The sequence below is a fragment of the Triticum dicoccoides genome, chromosome 1B (assembly GCF_002162155.2).
Source record: "Triticum dicoccoides isolate Atlit2015 ecotype Zavitan chromosome 1B, WEW_v2.0, whole genome shotgun sequence".
NCBI lineage: Eukaryota > Viridiplantae > Streptophyta > Magnoliopsida > Poales > Poaceae > Triticum > Triticum dicoccoides.
The window spans coordinates 11,563,567-11,586,618 of record NC_041381.1 but is presented as its reverse complement, the minus strand read 5'-3'; the positions used below and the strand labels follow the sequence as shown (position 1 = coordinate 11,586,618).

At 46.0% G+C, this 23,052-nt stretch overlaps 3 protein-coding genes across 3 annotated transcripts; 1 reads left to right on the top strand and 2 right to left on the bottom strand.

Annotated features, from left to right (window-relative positions):
* Nucleotides 1-1,424: 1,424 nt before the first annotated feature.
* LOC119315836 (putative 12-oxophytodienoate reductase 5) lies at nt 1,425-2,993 on the bottom strand. The gene is made up of 3 exons (XM_037590301.1): nt 2,875-2,993; nt 2,333-2,778; nt 1,425-2,114 (listed from the first exon to the last, which is right to left on the bottom strand). The coding sequence occupies exons 1-3, from the start codon at nt 2,931-2,933 to the stop codon at nt 1,531-1,533; spliced, it is 1,089 nt and encodes a 362-aa protein (XP_037446198.1). The 5' UTR covers nt 2,934-2,993; the 3' UTR covers nt 1,425-1,530.
* Nucleotides 2,994-7,741: 4,748 nt separating this feature from the next.
* Nucleotides 7,742-9,547, bottom strand: LOC119315829 (putative 12-oxophytodienoate reductase 5). The gene is made up of 3 exons (XM_037590296.1): nt 9,416-9,547; nt 8,857-9,302; nt 7,742-8,458 (listed from the first exon to the last, which is right to left on the bottom strand). The coding sequence occupies exons 1-3, from the start codon at nt 9,472-9,474 to the stop codon at nt 7,875-7,877; spliced, it is 1,089 nt and encodes a 362-aa protein (XP_037446193.1). The 5' UTR covers nt 9,475-9,547; the 3' UTR covers nt 7,742-7,874.
* Nucleotides 9,548-13,944: 4,397 nt separating this feature from the next.
* On the top strand, nt 13,945-15,361 carry LOC119299309 (putative 12-oxophytodienoate reductase 5). Its single transcript, XM_037576549.1, has 2 exons — nt 13,945-14,552; nt 14,659-15,361. The coding sequence occupies exons 1-2, from the start codon at nt 14,000-14,002 to the stop codon at nt 15,246-15,248; spliced, it is 1,143 nt and encodes a 380-aa protein (XP_037432446.1). The 5' UTR covers nt 13,945-13,999; the 3' UTR covers nt 15,249-15,361.
* Nucleotides 15,362-23,052: the final 7,691 nt, after the last annotated feature.

Genomic DNA, 23,052 nt, shown 5'->3' with positions numbered 1-23,052 from the left:
AGATAAGCCTGAGAAGGAACATGGAGATGAGGGAACGGCAACCTTCCAACAACTCCTACCGATCATGGTAAATTATACAACTAAAACTATACAACTAGAAACTATACAACTAAAACTATACAACTAGAAACTACAACTATCAAACTAAAACTAGCTAGAAACTAAAAACTACAACTACAACTATCAAACCCCTAATCCTAACCCTTGTTGAACATGGTTGTTGCCGCGGCTGTCCATGTGTGTGGCGGCGCAGCCACGGGTGGTGACGAGGACAACCAGGAAGAGAGGCGGGGACGGCGATGTAATACCTACTGGAGCGGAGGGCGACGGGGTGGCTGATCGAGGGCGAGGGCGACGGGGGCGAGGGTGAGGGCGGCGATGAGTACGACGAGGACGATGGCAGCAACGGACGGGGACGACGACGTGGGCAGCGGCGCGGTGGAGGGCAAGGTCGGGGACGAGAGCGAGGTAGGGGAGAGAGTGTGAGAGTGAGAGTGGGGTAGGGGAGGGGGATGGGGCGCGCGCGTGCAGGTACTACTCAACACGTGCGATAGGCGTGCCAGATGACCTGCCACTGCTAATTTGGGGTGGTGGGGCGGCAATCTTCGAGTTGAATTTGGACAGTCCAGAGTTAACCTATGTGTGACGGGCATGATTGGACACCCTCCATAGCTAATATCTGCATAAAACAAGTAACCGGCTGCAGGCATTCATCTGTGATTGGGCCTTTGTCCTGCCCGCCACTGCTGCCTATAAAACCAGTGGCGGGTACGCCTAGCCACTCGCCACAGCAAGCATTCATAAAGTAGCCAAGCTCGGCAGTGTTTGTTTGTGGCCGGTAATGTATTTCACTCGCCACTGGTGTGCCGGTAGCTCTGACGTCACGTTGTGTCACCCGTCACTGCTGCTTCTCCTAACTTGTAGTGGCGGGTGCCTTGTCCTGCCCGCCACTCTTTTGAGTTCTCCTATAAGGTTTTTTCTAGTAGTGTGTCATCCTTTTTGCAATAAAGTCTACACTGTTTTCTTTGGTTACTTAAATGCAAATACATGTAACTACAAATTTGCATTGAAAATATAAGGCTAGTTATTTATATAAAAGAAAAGAAGAGACTAAAAATGGCATATTTTGAACCGATAAGACCATAAGGTATCCATCTAATAAAAGTAAAATCATCTTAGGAGGTCACGATAGAGTTCCATGACATGCATGCTTGATTTGAGCTCGTGCAACCTAGGACCCCCTCCGACTTCCGAGAAATGATTGTCTAGCAAACGACTTTTTCTGGAATACATCCTTTTACTGACTGTTAGATGAAAATCATAGTTGAAATAGTGTATCAAAGATTATAAACCTGAACAAGTCTTATATTTTGGGAAGGATAGAGTGGTGCTTCTATAAAAAAAAAAACTTGACTAGCTTCAACAATCACCATACAAAGTTTATTGCTCGATGAAATACAACACTTACACATACAATTAATTATGACCACAATTAATTGCGTCATCGAAGAAAGAGAAGTTACATCTAGGTCATTCGAGGAAGGGGTAGTCGGTATAGCCAATGACGGGGTCAGGGGTGTAGAAGGTCATCCTATCATACTTGTTCAGATCCGCACCAACCTCAAACCGCTTTGGCAGGTCTGGGTTCGCGAGGAATAGTCTCCCAAAGGCCACTAGGTCAGTGTACCCCTCGACGACCACCTTGCCTCCTTCCTCACGGTCGTACCCACCATTGGCAATGAAGATACCTTTGAACGCCTCTCTGTACGGCAGCAACCGTTTCGGCACCACTCGCCGGCCATCCACAATGGCCATCCTTGGCTCGATCATGTGGATGTAGAGGATGTCATGGTCGTTGAGCTTTGTAGACATGTAGAGCGCAAGAGAGTGGGGGTCAGAGTCGTGGCAGTCCATGTAGTCAGCGAAAGGGGAGAGGCGGATTCCCACACGGTGGCCACCGACCTCCTTCACAACAGCATCGACCACCTCAAGAGCGAACTGACACCGGTTCTCAAGACTGCCACCATACTCGTCCGTGCGGTCATTGGCACTATCCTTGAGAAACTGCTCAATGATGTACCCGTTTGCAGCGTGGATCTCCACGCCGTCAAAACCTGCCACAACCAACAAGTGAATTGCTTTATCAATCTAGAATACATGACATATTAGATATCTTCGGCACCGAACTTTCACCGCAGTATTTTATATAGACATGTTAGCAAATACTCTCTCCGTTCCAAAATAGATGACCCAACCTTGTACTAACTTTGTATTAAAATTAATACAAAGTTGAGTCATCTATTATGGAACGGAGGGAGTACATGGTACATACCGGCGTCGATGGCATTCCTGGCGGCCTTCCTGAAGTCATCGACGATGGCAGGTATCTCTTGCACTGTCAGCCTCCTCGGCGGCGAGAACTCCTCTAACCGGCCGTCGAAGGTCATCTGCGGGCCGACCCCCTTCTCAGTGCTCGACAGTGGCGCGGCGCCGCCGGGCTGCAGCTCGAACGTGGACACACGTCCCACGTGCCAGAGCTGGCAGAAGAAGAGCGCACCCTTGGCATGCACGGCGGCGATGATTGGCTTCCACGCCTCGACGTGCTCCGCGGTCCAGATCCCTGGGGTGTCGGTGTAGCCCCGCCCCGTGTCGGAGACCACTGTGGCCTCGGCGATGAGCAGCCCGCCGGCGGTGGCGCGCTGGGAGTAGTACACGGCGGCGTGCGGCTGTGGCACGTTGGCATAGGAGCGCCGCCTCGTCAGCGGCGCCAGAACCACCCTGTAGCATCATTGCTTAAGTATGGTTGCCGGCCGGCCATCGTTTCAGCCATCCATGTACAACAGGCGGCTGATAGCTTGAGTGGATAGTACGCACCTGTGGGCGAGATCGAACTGGCCCATCTTGTACGGCGTGAGGAGAGGGATGGGCTCCATTGCTGATAGCTGAAGCTTTTCTTGATCAATTAACGGCGGAGGAGGAAGAAGAAGAGTGATGAGTGGTGTGGGGTAGTGACTGATGAGTGGTGTGGACACCCATTTATAGATGATTGATGTGCAGTCACATACTATTCCCCCGGCTGCTAATTGAGTCACATCATGGGTGAGCTAAGCATGGAGGAAATAGGCGTCTTCTTGGATGACCACGCATTCAAGTTGATACGCGCGTGCACGAGCATCATGGGTCCCGATCGTCCTGCTTCGACGTCTCTCCCGCATCTACTCTCTCCTTTTTCTCTTTTCATTTCCTCTTGGCAAAGACAAGGCACATACCAACAAAAGCGGCCGACTTGTCTCCATCTTTTCTTTTCAAGCGTCCGTCTTCTCGGTTCCTGCAGGTAGCAGCCGAGACAGTGAAAATTAGCAACACATTCTAGAAATACTGCTCAGTTTAGGCCAAGAAGATTACCATTTTTTTCCTAGGTACCAAGGACCCAAACACAAGACTGTTTTTCCACGTCACGGCGAGTCCTCCCCAGCAACATATGTCTGGTAGCAGCCAGCAGCCACGATCATCACAATTTACGTCATGCGGGCTGATGCCGACCCTCGTGGACGGCGTGATGACAAGGATTGCCAAGGTGCAAGTCACACCATTTACGGATGCTACTAGAATGATGCACGGGGTCGACCTGCCACTTGACAGGACGAGGGCGCAGGTGCTAGAGTTAAAGAAATATAAGATCGTTTATATCACTACTTTAGTGATCTAAATGCTCTTATATTTCTTTACGGAGGGAGTATGTACTGGGTTAGCTTGTCTACAAGGAGAACCTTCTTCAATGAATCTTCCATCAAGTGGCTGGATGGAACCACCCATCTGCGACTATGATCAAGTGAACCACGAGGCTTCCACCAAAGCTTACCGGGCAGATCTTTCTACCATGTCAAAAAAACTGGACAGATCTTTCCTAATTTCAGTGACATCTGGCATTTCTGATACCATACAATTTTTTAAAATCCAACGCGCAAAAAATATTTGGTTCATTGAATAACACAAGTAAAAATTCAACTGATAGCAACACAAAAGACCAAGAAAAGCTGCCTACCGAAGTGTGACCACAGACAGAAATACTGTTTGACGAAATTTTGTAAATTGTGTGTTATCTATGTCAAGAAAATACTATTCAGGCGAAACTATTATTCGCCACTTCTTCCTCATGCTTGAATAATACTAGTACACTCTACACCCATGTGTACATGTAAAGCTTTCTTTTTCTCTAGAAAATTAGCTAGGATCATTGTTTGAGCCGGCAAGCAGGCATGCATGAATTTGGGCTCAAATTAACCTGCAGAAGATCAGAAAGCAAGCAACTCAAAGTTCAGCTGGGAAGCTTTTCCTCTGTCGCATTTCCAAGTTGAGGACTATATAATCAAACAAATCATGCATCAGCAATATCATATCCAAAATAATCGGCTGCCTCCTCTTCAATATATTGTCTGCATGGATGGCAGCACATAAACAAGCAAGTAAGAAACACAGAGAAGAAAAATCAACAGTCTGGTGTAGAACAGGGCAAAGTATAGTGATGTAGTCCAACTGTGACGAGATGAAATTCGACCTGCAAATGCAAGCCTGAACTGAAGTCTCGGCAGTTTAATTTTGGAGAGGAGAAGAGTGGGAGAAGAGAGACACGAACGGGCCGTCAACGACAGGGAGTGCCGTGCTGGGCATTCTGTGGGCCCGCCTAAGGCTACGGAGGTCACCGGCCCACCGCTCAGGATAAAGCCTAGCGGATTATATTATCCTAAAACAAACATGTTTTTCTCTAAAAAAAATCATGCTCTCATCTTTCAAAACACAAATTTAAATGTTTAAAAAAAATTTGATTCTTTTAAATGCCAACAAGCATGTATCTATAATCCCAAATCTCCTTGTGTATGTTGAGTTTGGGTTTGTAAATTTGAAGGATTATAGACACACTTGTTGTGAACATTTAAATAACACAGAAATTGTTGAAGCATTTTGAGGGATTGTAGAGATTAACACGTGTTGTGCGGTTCTAGAAACCTGGAGCCATGTTCCTGTGGCTGGTTGGCTCGTTGGCGCTGGCACGGTCAAGACCGGGAGGAGTTGCACTCGTGATTCATCCATGCATGTATGCCACAACGAAGGTAGCTACTTTTAGTCGTAAGTTTCGCAATAGGGAAGTACCGGCGGAACACATCATTTCATTTTTAATTGGTTTGATAAATGTAATACTTCTAGTCATACTGGAGGAGGGGGGAGGGTCCGCCCCCTACGGCCCTACCCCTTGTGGCCTTGTGTTGAAGTGGGCTCCTGGGATACACAAAGTGTTAGGCTAAGACTTGAACCTTATTGATGCCTCCCTCACTCTTTTCTGTTTGTGGGGATGGTGCAACCATCTACTTCTCTCTCGCAAGCAAGCCATCACAAAACAAGGCCAGACCAACAAGAGAAGGTGGTGGAGCAAATTAAGAGCGAAAGTCATAGAGGTTCCCCATACGCGAGGCCGTTGCCTATCAGATCGGCGTCACCGACTACCCGTAGCAAATCCCGGGGTACATCCCGATGCTTGTCGTAAACTGGGTGTGCATAAGTTGTGCCGTGCTATCCTGGGCCCTGGACAGATGAACATGTGAGTGCTGGGTGACCAACAATGAGGCCAAACAGCTCATGGTCGAAACGGCAGAGGAGGCCCTATCCATCATCGTCATAACTCTACAGAGCACGGGCTGCTCATGGTCGCCGCCACTCAACCCCCCCCCCCACCCACCCACCCACGCGTTTGGGTTGATTGGTGGATGAATGAATAGAATAAATATCACTCTCTTTGTTATGTTGTTCTTTCTTTTTCCCTGTTCCACATGACCTAGATTCACTGGAGGAATGTTCGGAAAATGTTAGGAATTTTCTTAAAAATATTCAAAAATTTAAAATGTTTAATATTTTTCATAAATTAAAAAAATGTTTGGTATTTTTAAAAAAATGTTGTGCTTTATTAAAATTGTTCGAGATATAAAAAATGTTCAAAAGTTTCAAAAATGTTTTTAATCAATATTTAAAAACGTGTTTTTAAATTTTGTTCATAAATTCAAAACAAATGGGAATTTAAATAAAAGTTGATGTTTTTGAAAACTGTTCATCATTTTTTTAAATGTTCCAATTTTCAAATTATTCTGGTGAACTCAAAGAAAGTTCACATATTCTAAAAATGTTCTGTATTTCCAAAAATATGTTCTCCCTTTAGAAAGTTTTTGCAGAATTTCGAAAAATGTTCTGTTATCAAATTTTGTTCTCAAAATTTAAAAAATGTTCGCATTTTTTAGAAAATGTTTGAGTTTTCAAAAAATTGTTATAAAGTGAATTTCAAAATGTTTTGACTTGTTCAAAGAATTGTCGGACTATCAAACATTTCTCACTTTTTAAAAATGTGTTCACATTTTCCAAGAAATGTTCGGAGAAAATACAAAACTGACCGGATTCTGCATTGTTGTTAGTTCTTAAACTTGCGTGTTCCTCTTTGGTCTCCAACGGTTGTTAGCTCCACTGATTAGCTGCTCGCTGGTCTTCTTCACCAACTCTGGGTCGAATCCTGCAAGGGCGCGCTGCCTTTTTTCTTACGACGCATTTCTGCACTACAGTATGGATAGGAGCTCCCGCTAAGAGCACTTAGAAAGCTTGATTCAGATATAACAAATGCCACCCACGAAAGAAATAATGCAAGTTTTTTTTTAACACAAAAGTAATGCAGATATTTCATCGTCACGACCCACCAGTCTACACGGTAAAAACCTACCATGGTGCACAGGTGAAAAGGACCCGCATGCATCAGTTGACCGGTCCACCAGGGTGGTTTATACGATATCATGTAACACTAGGGTGGACCGGTCAACAATAGCATACAATAGTTTCTGGCGCAGATCACTACTACTCCGTTCGTTTCTAATTATAAGTCCTTTTAGAGATTCCAATGCGGACTACATACGAAGCAAAATGAGTGAATCAACATTCTAAAATATATATATACACATTCATATGTAGTTTGTATTAGAATCTCTAAAAGACTTGTATTTAGGAACGGAGGAAGTAGATGATAGCCATAGGTTAGATAGCACTGATAAGCGGGGGCAGTGTTTAGGACACCCGACACCAGACGCATCATGCGTTGAACGAGGCCACGTGAAAGCCTTTACGGAAGAGTGACTTTGCAAAAACCACAAATTAAACCGATCGTAGGCCTTTTCAAAATCAAATTTTAAAGAGAAGACCTTTTCTTTACATAGCTTACCATGCTTGCCACCTGGTGACAGTGACAACCTTATGCTTTTTGATCTTGAATTTGTGGATGACTTTGTGGAGTGGCCGGATTCCTTCGGGGATATGTATACCTTTAACGAAAACGTACCGGTTGGGTTTGGTCAACGATATGATTGGCTAAAATAATATATACTCCCTCCGTAAACTAATATAAGAGCGTTTAGATCAAATCTAAACGCTCTTATATTAGTTAACAGAGAGAGTACAGTTTTTTTGATAAAAGAAATGAAGACTAAAAAATGCCTATTTAGAAATGACAAGGAGTGAGATATCCGTCCGATAAAATTAATAGTCTTGTAGACACGAAACAATTCCTTGTCATATTTGGTATGAGCTAGTACAACTTAAGATCTCCCTCCGACTTTTCAAGAAATGGTTGCCTTGAAAAAAATACGGAGATGTCCCTTTACCTGATTTTTAAATGGAAACCCTTCTTGAAACAGTGTATGTGAGACTTAAAAGAGAGAGTAACGTTTCTGTAAAAACTTGAGCAGCTTCAGCAATTATCGTGCGAAGTTTATTTGCTGGATGAAACATAAATTTCACACATACATTTCATTATAGAGCCAGCGGTAAGAAAGAAGCTCCTTCGATGATTATTCTAGGAATGGGTAGTCGGTGTAGCCGACGATGGGGTCGGAGGTGTAGAAGGTCATCCTATCATACTTGTTTAGCTCTGCGCCTACCTCAAACCTCTTTGGCAGGTCCGGGTTCGCCAGGAATAGCCGCCCAAAGGCCACCAGGTCCGTGTACCCCTCGGTGATCACCTTGCCCCCTTCCTCACGGTCGTATCCACCATTAGCGATAAAAGTACCCTTGAACGCCTCTCTGTATGGCAGCAACCGCTTCGGCACCACTCGCCGCCCATCCACGATGGCCATCCTCGGCTCGATCATGTGGATGTAGAGGATGCCATGGCCATTGAGCTTTGTGGACATGTAGAGTGCAAGGGAGTGGGGGTCAGAGTCATGGCAGTCCATGTAGTCGGTGAAAGGGGAGAGGCGGATGCCCACACGGTGGCCACCGACCTCCTTCACAACAGCATCGACGACCTCAAGAGCGAAGCGACACCGGTTCTCGAGACTGCCACCATACTCGTCGGTGCGGTCATTAGCACTATCCTTGAGAAACTGCTCAATGATGTACCCGTTTGCACCATGGATCTCCACGCCATCAAAACCTGCCACAACCAACAAGTGAATTGCTTCATCAATTCTAGAATACATGACATCTTAGATATCTTTGCCACCTAGCTGCCACGGTTACATGTTAGTAAATTCTAAGTCTATGGAGAAAATATATTTTAAAAAATCTGAAAAAATATCTAAATGTGCAATTTGTACCCTAAGGTAAATAAATGTATAAAAACTGTGTTTCAACTCAAAAAAAATGTATAAATTTTGAATTTTGAAAAATAATCATGAAATATATCTAAAGGTACAATTTTTTTGTTAATTAGTAGCCAAAGAAAGAAAAAGTTCAACTGAACTTTTATTTAGGAAAAAACATGCGCTAAAAGTTGTTGGCACAAAGTAATTATTACTGTATATATTGACAGCATATATATGTGGTGCATACCAGCGTCGATGGCGTTCCTGGCGGCCTTTCTGAAGTCGTCGATGATGGCAGGTATCTCCTCCACTGTCAGCCTCCTCGGCGGCGAGAACTCCTCTAGCCGGCCATCGAAGCTCATCTGCGGGCCGACCCCCTTCTCCGTGCTCGACAGCGGGGCGGCGCCACCGGGCTGCAGCTCGAAGGTGGACACACGTCCAACATGCCAGATCTGGCAGAAGAAGAGCGCGCCCTTGGCGTGCACGGCGGCAACGATGGGCTTCCACGCCTCGACGTGCTCTGCGGTCCATATCCCCGGGGTGTCAGTGTAGCCCTGTGCCGTGTCCGAGACCCCTGTGGCCTCGGCGATGAGCAGGCCGGCGGCGGTGGCGCGCTGACCGTAGTACACGGCGGCGTGCGGCTGTGGCACGTTGCCGTAGGAGCGCTGCCTTGTCAACGGCGCCATCACCACCCTGCAGCATGAACATGGTCGTCAGCCGGCCGTCATGTCAGCCATGCATACATGATCCAAGAGTGATGGAACATGTACAACAGGTGGCCGACGGTTCCAGTGGATGGTACGTACCTGTGGGCGAGGTCGAATTGGCCCATCTTGTACGGCGTGAGGAGAGGGATGGGCTCCATTGCTGATAGCTGAAGCTTTTCTTGATCAATTAATGCCGGGGGAGGAAGAAGAAGACTGCTGAGTGGTGTGGAGTAGTGACTGCTGAGTAGTGGAATAGACAGGAGATTCATTTATACTCCCTCCGTTCCAAAATAGATGACCCAACTTTGTACTAACTTTGATCATAGGTATCCAAATCATATATTATCATGTGATATGGTTATATTAAACTAATGTGCTCCCGGCTGCTAATTGAGCCGACATACATCATGGGTGAGCTAAGCATGGAAGAAAAATGCATCTTATTATAGTTTTAGTCGTGCTATCAAGTTCTGTGTCTTTTGACTCCGCGAGAGACAGCGACCAATTATATGTACTCCTCCATCGCCTTCATCATTCCCCATCTTTTGGGACGATGATGTCTATTATTGCAATCAAAACTAAGCTTTAATTTTTGTGACTATATTCCTAATTAGGAAAAGCCCCGCCCAATTTTCTCATAGGCGGGAAAGGAAAACGAAAGGAACCGTCCAAAAGACTACATCCTCGCCCCTCTCGCCCTCCTCACTACCTTCTTTTCGGACGTCGGTCAGACGGTGCCGTGGGCCGCACCTCCTTGGTTTTCTGCAAGGTTTTAGATTTCCTTTTTGCATTGTAGATGGCAGGTCAAAGGAATAAGTCTCTCCTACTCCCCGTCAATGGTGCTCACCATTGTACTGAAAGTCCTTCATTTAGGGGTTGGCAGTGAAAACGACGACGATAGAAGAAACGAAGCGTATATCCATGGTCAATGAAGCTTTCGTGGGTCGTCATTCCTGAGAATGGGCTGCACAACATTCGTTCTATGGTGCCATGTTGATCGAGGTGTCTCTTGTTTGGCTTTTGGAGCCTTGATTGACATGTGGCATGTAATAAGCCACCTGAAAATTGTAGGACCCTGGTAAGTATCACATGTGTTGCACGAAGCAATTCCGCCCTGATGTTTTTTGATGCCACGTTTATTTATCCAACGATGGCAACTTTAGTTGTGAAGTGCGGCAACTTTCTGTTTGGATGACAAGTTTCACTATTTGTTTGGGGTTTTTTTTCTAGATTGCAATTTTAGTTGTAAAAAAGTCTGGGTGGTGTAACTTCGTGGCACACGTGTAACACTTATCATTTGTGAAATTATAAGTTGAAATCACACATTAGACCATGAAATAATTGTCGAACGAGGATTTCTTTCAAAACGGCAGTTATATATACGCCTAAATTTTGAGTTGGAGAGTTGAACTCGGGTCGATAGGCTGCAGAACCACATGACTAACCACCGAGCTCCCGGCAAGCCTCTCATTGCAGGAGGGCACAAGGCTTGTGCTTCGGATCATAGAGAGTAGTGTAACCCATGAGAGAAAAAACATGAAAGGATTCCATTTGAAAGGAAAACCACCGAACCATTTTCTTATAGGCAAGAAAGGAAAATGAAAGGAACCGTCCACAAGACTATATCCTCGCCCCTCTCGCTCTCCTCACTATCTACTTTCCCAGCGTCAGTCAGGCGGTCCACCGCACCTCCTTGGTTTTCTGCAAGCTTTTAGATTCCCTTTTTGCATTGGAGATGGCATGTCAAAGGAATAAGTCTCACGCCTAGTCCCCGTAAACGGTGCTCACCATTGTATTGAAAGTCCTTCATTTAGGGGTTGGCGGCGAAAACGGCGATGAAAGAAGAAACGAAGCATATATCTATGGTCGGTGAAGCTATCGTCGGTCGTCATTCCCTAGCATGGGTTGCACAACATTCATTCTATGGTGCCATGTTGATCGAGGTGTCTCTTGTTAGGCTTTTGGAGCCTTGATTGACATGTGGCATGTAATAAGCCACCTGAAAATTGTAGGACCCTGGTAAGTATCACATGTGTTGCACGAAGCAATTCCGCCCTGATGTTTTTTGATGCCACGTTTATTTATCCAACGATGGAAACTTTAGTTGTGAAGTGCGGCAACTTTCTGTTTGGATGACAAGTTTCACTATTTGTTTGGGTTTTTTTTTCTAGATTGCAATTCTAGTTGTAAAAAAGTCTGGGTGGTGTAACTTCGTGGCACACGTGTAACACTTATCATTTGTGAAATTATAAGTTGAAATCACACATTAGACCATGAAATAATTGTCGAACGAGGATTTCTTTCAAAACGGCAGTTATATATACGCCTAAATTTTGAGTTGGAGAGTTGAACTCGGGTCGATAGGCTGCAGAACCACATGACTAACCACCGAGCTCCGGGCAAGCCTCTCATTGCAGGAGGGCACAAGGCTTGTGCTTCGGATCATAGAGAGCAGTGTAAACCATGAGAGAAAAAACATGAAAGGATTCCATTTGAAAGGAAAACCCCCGAACCATTTTCTTATAGGCAAGAAAGGAAAATGAAAGGAACCGTCCACAAGACTATATCCTCGCCCCTCTCGCTCTCCTCACTATCTACTTTCCCAGCGTCAGTCAGGCGGTCCACCGCACCTCCTTGGTTTTCTGCAAGCTTTTAGATTCCCTTTTTGCATTGGAGATGGCATGTCAAAGGAATAAGTCTCACGCCTAGTCCCCGTCAACGGTGCTCACCATTGTATTGAAAGTCCTTCATTTAGGGGTTGGCGGCAAAAACGGCGATGAAAGAAGAAACGAAGCATATATCTATGGTCGGTGCAGCTTTCGTCGGTCGTCATTCCCTAGCATGGGTTGCACAACATTCATTCTATGGTGCCATGTTGATCGTGGTGTCACTTGTTCGGCTTTTAGAGCCTTGATTGAAGACATGTGGTATGCAATAAGCCACCTGAAAATTGTAATTTGAAATTATGCATTAGACCATGAAATAATTGTCAAACAAGGCTTTCTTTCAAAACAAGAATTATATATACGCCAAAATGTTAGTTGGAGAGTCGAACTCGGGTCGACAGGCTGCACGACCACATGACTAACCACCGAGCTCCAAGCAAGCCTCTTATTGCATGAGGGCATGAGGCTTCTGCTTCGGATCAGAGGGAGCAATGTCTCCCATGAGAAAAAAAATTTGAGCAACTTCCTTTGATCCATTCCATGTTGCACCAAAGTTTACTTGGCCCCTGGTGGAAGGAAAAAAAATCCACCTGCCCCCTACTGTACTCAACACAATTGAATGCAGTCCACCAGACGCCTCAAAAGTCCTCTTGGTTCCATTTGTTTATTCTCTCTTTGAAAACACTAAAAAAAAGTTTGTACCTTTGTGATGTAGGGCTGCTACTTTCGCGGAGGCAATACATCACGGCTTGCGTCAGTCACTCACTCACTCACTCAGTGCCTACCGATTCGACTGGCCAAGGGGCCAAGCTAAGCACTAAGGCCAACTCTAGCGCGCGATTATATCCCGTCTAAATGCGTTCGTTTGGAGTAAAACAAACGAATAACGCGGCCCCAAACGGAAAAATATTTGGATTTCGTCTGTTTTCGACTCATTTCGGGGCCAAATTTGCGCCGACTTTGGAGTGAAACGGACATCGCGTGGATGGGCTGAACTCACGCCCTTGTCCTCCTCGTGGCCCGCATGTCGGGGACACTAGCAGTTCATTCGCCTTCAACGCGTCCACCCGCTCTCCCCCGCCCCACCCCTCCATCGGTGCCACCACTATTCTCCGGCCACCTCCTCACTGGTCGCGCTTTCATAGGAGTTTTGGCCGTCGCTTGGAGGAGATTTGGCTGTCGCCGTTGTAGCCAGTGCCAGAGGGGATACGACCGCCGGCGACGGATATGGACCACGGCAGCTTCCGTCGAGTGCTCCAGAGTGGCCAGTAGCCGGCCACCAACCATCCCTGCTGCATCGAGGTGATCATCGCGGCCTCTTTGGCACCACGACTGCAAGGTGTTTGACACTTTGTCAACAAAGGTATGGACAGTGGAGATGAATTTTTCTTCCACCACTTCATTTAGTCATCGGACGATTCGTCCTCGGATGACGAAGATCTTGTGGTGGCTGCACTGATCATTCACGACCAAGAACCGGTCACGTTTGAACAGTTTGCCCAATTTCATCGTGAACTGCATGATTGGCACACTCATTCGGATCTTCAAAATGACTTGGTTGACCACGTGTAGACTCACATTGGCAATCAATAGATGTATTGTTCTTATGTTCACTCAATTAATATTTGGACGTGCAAACTAGTTTTAAACATTGAAATATAAATATATGGGCAGGATGGGGCCAAAGGATGCGTCCGCGTGTTGGGACCACTCCATCCCAGAACAGGCTCAGACAAGATCCCATTGCTCTACCCAAACGGACAAAATCCGGACAAAACGAACGTCCATTTGGGGTCTTGCGCTGGAGCAGAGCCCCGATTGATTCTCCAAAGAAGAAAAGACGTTTGTTCATGGTTGCAATCATCAGTGCATGCATCATATAGCACGATGAAGATGGATAATAATCTCATCTATATATACACTGCCTTTCCCATTTGATCAGCAACCGAATCATCTCTGATCTCAGCTGCATACGTTGTCACTAGCTCAGTAGCTCACACTCACTCACTCGCCGGTCATGGCCCGAGAAGAAGGTGAGACGGTGACGGCGGCGGCGATCCCTCTGCTGACACCGTACAGGACGGGCGGCGGCGAGCTGGAGCTGGCGCACAGGGTGGTGCTGGCGCCGCTGACGAGGCAGCGGTCCCCGGGGAACCTCCCGCAGCCGCACGCCGCCGTCTACTACGCGCAGCGCGCCACCGCCGGCGGGATGCTGATCACGGAGGCCACGGGCGTGTCCGCTGCGGCGCAGGGCCACCGACCCACCCCGGGCATCTGGACGGTGGAGCAGGTGGAGGCGTGGCGGCCCGTCGTCGACGCCGTGCACGCCAAGGGCGCGGTCATCTTCTGCCAGCTCTGGCACGTCGGCCGCGTCGTGGGCGCGCTCCGGCCGGACGGGACGCCCGCGGGGACGCCGCAGCCGGTGTCCAGCACCGGCAGGCCGATCGCCACCCCGCGGATGAACGATGGCGTCGAGGAGGAGTTCGCGACGCCCAGGCGGCTGGATGTGACCGAGATCGCCGGCGTCGTCGAGGACTTCAGGAGAGCAGCCAGGAACGCCATCGACGCCGGTAAGCACGGATGAGCTCCGTGCTCTCCTTTGACTGCTTTGCTCTGTTCGTCATGCTCTGCTTTAACTTGTCTGTTCTGTCCATGTCCACGGCAATTGGATTGCAGGGTTCGACGGCGTGGAGATCCACGGCGCGCACGGGTACCTCGTGGAGCAGTTCCTCAAGGACAGCGCCAACGACCGCGACGACGAGTATGGCGGCAGCCTAGAGAACAGGTGCCGTTTCGCGCTTGAGGTGGTCACCGCCGTGGCCGGCGAGATCGGCAGCCACCACGTGGGAGTCCGCCTCTCGCCCTTTGCCGACTACATGGACTGCCACGATTCCGACTCGCACGCCCTCGCGCTCCACATGGCCACCAAGCTGAACGGCGTCCCCGGCGGCATCCTCTACCTCCACATGGTGGAGCCAAGAATGGCGCGTGCCGATGGTCGGCGGGTGGTGCCGAAGCGGCTGCGGCCGTACCGGGAGGCGTTCAAGGGGACATTTATCGCCGGCGGCGGGTATGATAGGGAGGAGGGGAATAAGGTGGTCGGAGAGGGGTACGCCGACCTAGTGGCATTTGGGCGGCTTTTCCTAGCGAACCCGGACCTTCCGAAGAGGTTTGAGCTCGACGCAGAGCTCAACAAGTACAACAGGGCCACCTTCTACACCTCTGACCCCGTCGTTGGCTACACCGACTATCCATTTTTGGGCTGACCGACTCATCATCAATTTGTGGGGCTAATATGTGTGACTTCCGGTACATATAGTTTCACCAAACATTTGAAATATGTACTCCGGCCGTTTCTAAATATAAGACCTTTTGGAGATTCTTATACCTTAATGTACGTATTTGTATGTGATTAGACCTTTTAGGGAGTATAGGTTTCCAAAAACAAAATATTGTATTGCTAGTGCGGAATTTCCTTCCCCTCAAAAAGGATTGGATCGGAGCTTAGCTGTCTCCTTAATGTATGATATCTTCATTACTAGGAATGGGCGGAAGTTTAGCTATCTTTGAATTTGGATTACTTTGACCTTTATTTAATTATTTGTAACCATTCAAATTACCAAAAACATTACTATCACGTTACAAACATTTTGTGCTTATTCCCAGCTATTTTCCTTGCATTCAATTGCTTCTGCTCCTCGTTGGGTTTGATGCTCTTACTTTCAAACAGTGCTATAACAAACTGACATCGGCCTGGACCATTGTATTAATAGATCATAGTACATTTACAGCGAAAGCCGGGAAAGGGAAGGAGAGTACACAGAAAGTTTTGAAATTGCGGTATCATAGAAAGGTGGAAGAACATGGAACTCCAGTCCTGAAGGTGCATAGCTTGATCATTCGTGCATCAGTTAGACCTTAGCATGATGTTGTTAGCAGCCCGGTTCATGTTCGTCAACGTGAGTAAGATGAGGAGCAAGGTCTAGATTCAGTGAAGAGGCGCTTAGAACCCTGGCAATGATGGCGGTGTGGTGAAGAGTAGGAGGTAAAATAGCAGGAAGTTTGTTGCAAGATTTTTATTCGAGTTGCGAAACCATAGATGTTTCGGGAGAATTGGATCCCTTTTGCAATGACATACAAACATTGGATCTCACAGGGTGGATGGAAACACTCTTATTTATTAAATATGATATAAATGATATCTATATTATGGCCATCGGTGATGCACATATGGCAGTATAGTCGGAGTGACTTTAGAAATGCCATAATAGGCATGTATGATGAACTTTTTTGGGGAAGATATTTAGGCTTATGTGTAGGAGATCGAGAGAAAAAATTCCGCATATTTCAATGTACCAGTGAAGTATGCACTAAGTATCAATGTAAGGCAAGAAAATTAGGAGTACCGAAAATGCTAGCAAAAGGATGAAATGGAATATCAAAGCTCAGGGCATGTACGTAGTATTTAATTAATTAAAATGGCATGATATGTCTAGAGTCAAGCATCACATGGAACACCAAGCCACATATTCCTAGGGGGGACTTTGGTAGAAATTAACCATCTTGACACCCCGGCCACACAAAAATCATCCGCTGTCAGGAGTCACCATGTAACAATAGCAATGCCACTCTAGGTGAAAGCAAGACTACTGAAGCAAAGCAAGAGTACATATGTAACACCAAGCAACTTCAGATAAACAATTACCTTTTTCTTGACGAACGTTCGTGGGATATGGGGTCCAAAAACTATGCCAGGTACGTACAGTTCATGTCCCTGACTAATTTTGAGCTACACAGCGTTTGAGTGCTAGAGCTAGTCAAACATATACGGCCAACGTGCGTTCGATTCGATTCGATCCCCGGGAAAGGTTCCGTACATTGTCTATAGCTTCTGGCAAGCGCCATTGTCAACGCCATGCCGCTACCGGGTCGTCAATGGCTCCTCCTCCTCGTGGCCATGACGATGGCGTTCTGTGCGGGCGGCGCCTCCAAGGACATCACCGGGGGATACTTTCAATACGACTGCCCCGTGAGCACAGGGCGGTCCACCACCAGAGGCACCACGTTCGGTGACAACCTGAGGTCGCTCCTCGCCGCCCTGCCGTCCGCGGCCGCGCCGACGGGCTTCGCCTCCCTCCGGTCCGGTCGCGGCCGCGCGTTGGCCACGGCCCGAGGACTATGCTTCGGTGACTCGCCGCCGCCGGAGTCCTGCCGCGACTGCCTGTCCCAGTCCGCCGGGATGGTCCTCGACGCCTGCGACGGCAACCGGAGCGCCGCCGTCTGGACCGACGGGTGCTTCCTGGCCTACACGGACGGCAACGCCACAGCCTCAGCGACCAACGACGTCTTCACCGGAGCATCCCCTTCGTCCAACGACGTCTCCTGCGACGCGGAGGAGGTCGTCCGCCTGGCCCGGTCCCTGGTGGCCCGCGCCGCGCACGGCAGCTCCGGCCGGATGCTGGCCACGGCCTACACGACCTGCCAGGCCAACGGCGGCGGCGACACGGTGCACGCGCTGGCCCAATGCCCGAGGGACGTCGCTCCGGCGGACTGCGCCCTCTGCCTGGACAAGTCGGCGCGGAGCTTGCCGGACAGCCTCGAATGGCGCCGAGGCATTCCACTAGGCGCGTCGTCGCTGTACCGCTACAACTGCACCATGCGGTTCCAGAGATCCCCTCCGGCGCCACCCATCGGAAGAGGAGCAAGGATCCGTATGTCAACTCTCTCCGGTCTCTCGATAATGTATATCTATATCTTCATTGCATCCATAAATATCTCTCTATACCTCTGTACCGATATACCATTATATAGTTTATCGAATAATTTTGAATACTGGTTGTTGAATAAAACAAATTCGTCCCAATTCAATTAAAATAGTAGAAGTGCCCAGAACATAAAAAAAATTACAATCAAGTCCTCCCAATTTATATTAGGAGGCGATAGGATAAGCCAAAGCGCAATTTCGTCCTTAGATCACCGACGACATCGCTGTAGATGCTTTGACACCTTCTCCAACCATAGCCTTGCCAACGCAGCACAAGGATGGGAGGGAGATGTTGAAGACGAGCACGACGAAATATGCTGGTGATTCCTTTTGAGGACAGCGAGCCGCCCTAATCGTGCGTTGAACAAATTGTGTAGTTTGATTCAAACCTCGTACAACGGAGGTTGTGCAGAGAAAGAAGAACTTCATGAGATAGCACTGTAGCCAGTGGATGCTCCCTGGGCTCACTGGATCTACAAGTGTGTGAGCCAGATCCACTGCCCTCACTCCTTTCGCCCATGAGCAACAGAGAAACAAGAGGGGAGCCACCCCAAGAACTACCAGATCCTTTGCCGGCCTGAGCTTATTAGTGAAGCCATTGCGAGTTCAACCTCCCTCGGCATCCACCTACCATGGAAGACATCTAGAAGAAGCAGCTGCTAGCAGATGTCGCTTTAGCGTCGGTGTCAAGCTTCTCTGTGGCATATAAAGGCAGTCGCCCCTAAGGCATCACAACTAAAATAATAATATTCACATGACCAGCCTAAGCTCTCCGTCCATCCCCTCTCTGGGCTTCGGTAGCGTCGAGGGAGGAGATGGGAGATGTGGAGTGCATGAGGAGTCTCAAAAAGGCGGCGAGGAAAAGATAGAATGAGAAATGATAGCCCCTCTAGATATCTTGTTCATTCCATATATTTTTCCAAATGTACTTTCTAGAAAGTTGTATTGTTGGGGTTAAGCTGAAATTATCCACAAATCTCAAAATACACACTTCTAATGTGTTCTAGATTTCTAGTTTCTTATGTACTTCAATTCTCCCAATTTTTTTACTTCAATCATAATAACCTTTTTTTTAGTTTATGATTTCCAATGCACAAACCTTAAAACACATGCATTGTTTTTGTTTCTGACACATCCAAAGTTTAAAATTTTCACAAAAAATGCTTACAAAGGAATTGACATTCCTTACTTTCTTTATGAGTTTTCCTATTCCAGGTTATGACTGCATCTTCATAAAGTACATTTGCCTTTGGATATGAAGTATAACTATTCTTATAATTTTCTACTAATGCATTACATAATACTTGAAAGATAAATATGCTGGATGTATTTCAAATAACGTGTGTAATATTACATCTTGCCTTCGAACATTTTCTAGATATAACTTTCTCTTCAACGAAATAAACTATGAGAACTAAGTATACACCATGAAGTTCATGCATATGTGACATGAATTTATATTTTACATGTAATAATGCCGTCTTTTGATATTTTGTTTTACTTTAGTTATCTGGACTCATGGCAAGGCACGTGTAATTTTCTAGTACATGTTGGTTTGCAGGGAAGAATGTAAAAGATAACATTGTCGTCGTGATAGTGGGTGCCGTCGCAATCGTGGCCGTGATCAGTGTTGCAGCTTTTCTGTTGGTCAAGCGAAAGGTCAACAAGGCTCAAGCTGCTAGGCAGCTGGACAGCTAGGTAGGACACACTCCGTCCGTTTCTTTTTACTCGCGTATCAGACATTTTCTAAGTCAAAATTTTCAAAGTTTGACCAAATTTATACTCCCTCCGTTCCAAAATTATTGTTTTAGATTTGTCTACATACGTATGTATCTATTCACATTGTAGTGATAGATACATCCGTATCTAGATAAATCTAAGACAAGAATTTTGAGACGGAGAAAGTATTAAAGATATAAACATCTGCAATATCAAATAAATATAATATGAAAATATATTCCATGATGGATCTAATGATAATGAACTTGTATTGTGAATGTCAATAATATCTTGTATAAACTTGGTCAAAGTTTGGTGAGTTTGACTATGAACGAAACTAATACGCGAAGTAAAAAGAAATGGAGGGAGTATCTGAAGGCTCCGTGCTACTGTTATTTTTTCCAGCAGGGGAAGACTACAATAAAAGCTGCTCTTATGGTTTAAAAATAGAAAAAAGAAATGTGGGACGCAATGGAGCTGGTGGAGAGCTCTGTTCATTTCATGGAAGCCCTTCTGCTCATAGGGCCTAAATTGTTTCTGTGTTGATTATTTGCTTTATATGATCAAATCCAACAGAATTAGATGACTCATTTGCGCTATGTTTTGCAGGTTATTTTCATCCATTCAAACATCACGGAAAGAACAATTTATTTATCTTATGATTCAGTCAAAAATTGTGAAAACACAACCCAACAGAAACCAAGGTATTTGAGGGGCTGGAGGGTCCATGTCCGTATTTAGTACTCTCTCCGTACCATAATAAAAGATCGTTTTGCAAGCTATTTTAGGGTACAAAACAATGTTGTATTATGGGACGAAGGGAGTAGTAACCAATATATTGGCATCTTTTGTAAGCCTGGTTTGTTTGCAAGATGAAGAGAAGTTGTAATGGAGAACGAGCTGCCTTTTTTATTTGCTTGTAATTTGTACCGCAAGAAATTTCCCGCTTATGATTTGTAACGCTTATCGTTTGTAATGCAAGAAAGTTGCCCCGCTTGCCACACACAAATGAACCTTGTATGCAAACCATGAAATCACCAAGGACAACCATCAACACATGTCAGTCATGGTCTTTTTCTTTTACAGCTGATCGATCCAAGGCGTCCATACCATCACACTATGTAGGTACTACTCCTTCCATCTCATAATATAAGATCATTTTTAACACTACGGAGGGAGTAGTTCACAAGACGAGTATGTGAGCACGCTAGATGCTACGAACATGCTGAGTGTAGAAGATGCTTTAAGGCCATCTTCACATAAACTCTCAAAGCTCTGGTAATATACAGATTGTAGTGTCTGCACCGTTCGTGTTAGCTTTTGTCATTTAATGGGACTCCATTGATCCGTGAAGTGGTCCAGATGTTTGTTTTCCGCCAAATTCGAGACAAACGTCAGGAAGCTATACCGGCGCCCGGACAACTACTTGACCAACAAAAAACCACCACGTGGTCCTCCTCTCTTTTGTCTCTCCGCACATGCATGGTCTCCACTCCTCTCTCTCTCTCTCTCTCTCTCTCTCTCTCTCTCTCTCTCTCTCTCTCTCCTACCAAATGGACAAATAAGGATTAAATTGTGAAAGGTGTTGGATGACTCTCTCCCGTATCATGTCTACGGACCACGTCCAGACATAAAAACAAACATTTGCCGTGTCTATTTGCTGGTCAGCATTGGAGATGCTCTAACACCGGTTCTTTGTCTTCTTTGGCCAAGCGCGCATTCGACTTTTGTTGTAGGTCAACGCAACTTTCGACTTGTCCTTCGTATGCTTCACTGGAGGGGTCTTAAAACAGTCATCATTAATCACTTGACTATGTTGGGTTGGAGATGTTGGCTAAACTCGAATTCATTGGATGGGACTTCGTTCTCGGATTCCTTGATACGTCCCGAACGTATCTACTTTTTCAAACATTTTTGCTCTTTTTTTGGACTCTAATTTACATGATTTGAATGGAACTAACCTGGACTAACGTTGTTTTCAGCTGAATTTTCATGGTGTTGTTTTTGTGTACAAATAAAAGTTCTCAGATTGAACTGGACATTTACGGAGAATATGTTCATAATATACAAAAGATATTGGACAAGAGAACTGCTGGAGGCAGGCTACCTAGGGGCCACAAGTCCAGGGGCGCAGCCACCCCGCCCCCTAGGGCGTGCCCCCTTGGCCTGTGGGCCTCTGATGCCTCCGGCAACCCTAATTCCAACTCCATAAATACCTATTCATGAGAAAAAAAACTAGATAAAAAGAATCATCACGTTTTACGATAAGGAGCAGCCGCCACCTCTCGGTCTTCAATGGGAGGGCTGATCTGGAGTCCGTTCGGAGCTCCGGAGAGGGGTGTTCGACGTTATCATCATCATCAAGCATCCTTCATCAATAATTCCATGATGCTCGCCATCAAGAGTGAGTAATTCCTTCATAGGCTTGCTGGATGATGATGGGTTGAATGAAATATGTAATGTAATCGAGTCAATTTGTTAGGGCTTGATCCCTAGTATCCATTTTGTTCTGAGATTGATGTTGCTATGACTTTGCTATGCTAATGCTTGTTAATAGGGGCCGAGTGCCATGATTTCAGATCTGGACCTTGTATGTTCGTGAATATATTTGAGTTCTTGAACCTATCTTGCAAGTTGTATGCACCTATTACGTGTTATGATACGCATACCTGAATGTGACAATAATTGGGATTCTTTCGATGATTACCGTACTTTGAGGAGTTCATGTATTCACTATGTGCTAATGTTTTGTTTCGGTTCTATATTAAAAGGAGACATTAATATCCCTTAGATTTCCTTATGGACCCCGCTGCCAAGGGAGGGTAGGACAAAAGATGCCATGCAAGTTCTTATCATAAGAACATATGACTATATACGGAATACCTTCCTACATTATATTGATGAATTCGAGCTATTGTGTATCGCTCTAGATTGTGACTGTTACATGATGAATGTCATCCAACACAAATATCCATCACTGGTCCAATGCCTACACTTTTCGCATATTGATCTTTGCTAAGTTACTATCATTGCTACTGTTGTTACAATAACTACAAAACTATTTCTGTTACTGTTACCGCTATCGCTGCTACTGTTACCACTTCTATCAAATTATCATAGTATTGTGCTACTAAACACTTTGATGCAGATACTTAGTTCTACGGGTGTGGTTGAATTGACAACTCAACTGCTAATATTTATAAACATTCTTTGGCTCTCTATGTGTCGAATCAATAAATTTGGGTGAAATACTACCATCGAAGACTGTCGCGGTCCCCTATACTTGTGGGTTATCAAAACCTTTTTTCTGGTGCCGTTGACGGGGGGCATAGCTCTATTTGTTGAGTCACTTGTGAATTATATATGTTGATCACTATGAAGAATCTGAAAGATACTAGAACCAAGATCGTACCCTCTAAGACGAGGGGACGTAAGGAACTGCCATCTAGCTCCCCACTTGATTCAACTTCTGTTTTGAGTTGGCCTGCAACACCACCACCTGTTATTCATTCTGATATGTTGCAAGTAATTGATGATACTACTTTTGTTTTAAATGAAACTTGTGATTATGCTAGTACTCTGCTTGA

Coding starts and splice junctions, on each gene's coding strand:
- LOC119315836 (XM_037590301.1), bottom strand. CDS start 2,933: ATGGAGCCCATCCCTCTCCTCACGCCGTACAAGATGGGCCAGTTCGAT. Junction 2,779..2,874: donor CAGTTCGATCTCGCCCACAG/GTGCGTACTATC, acceptor ATGATGCTACAG/GGTGGTTCTGGCGCCGCTGA. Junction 2,115..2,332: donor CAGGAATGCCATCGACGCCG/GTATGTACCATG, acceptor TGGTTGTGGCAG/GTTTTGACGGCGTGGAGATC.
- LOC119315829 (XM_037590296.1), bottom strand. CDS start 9,474: ATGGAGCCCATCCCTCTCCTCACGCCGTACAAGATGGGCCAATTCGAC. Junction 9,303..9,415: donor CAATTCGACCTCGCCCACAG/GTACGTACCATC, acceptor TTCATGCTGCAG/GGTGGTGATGGCGCCGTTGA. Junction 8,459..8,856: donor CAGGAACGCCATCGACGCTG/GTATGCACCACA, acceptor TGGTTGTGGCAG/GTTTTGATGGCGTGGAGATC.
- LOC119299309 (XM_037576549.1), top strand. CDS start 14,000: ATGGCCCGAGAAGAAGGTGAGACGGTGACGGCGGCGGCGATCCCTCTG. Junction 14,553..14,658: donor CAGGAACGCCATCGACGCCG/GTAAGCACGGAT, acceptor ATTGGATTGCAG/GGTTCGACGGCGTGGAGATC.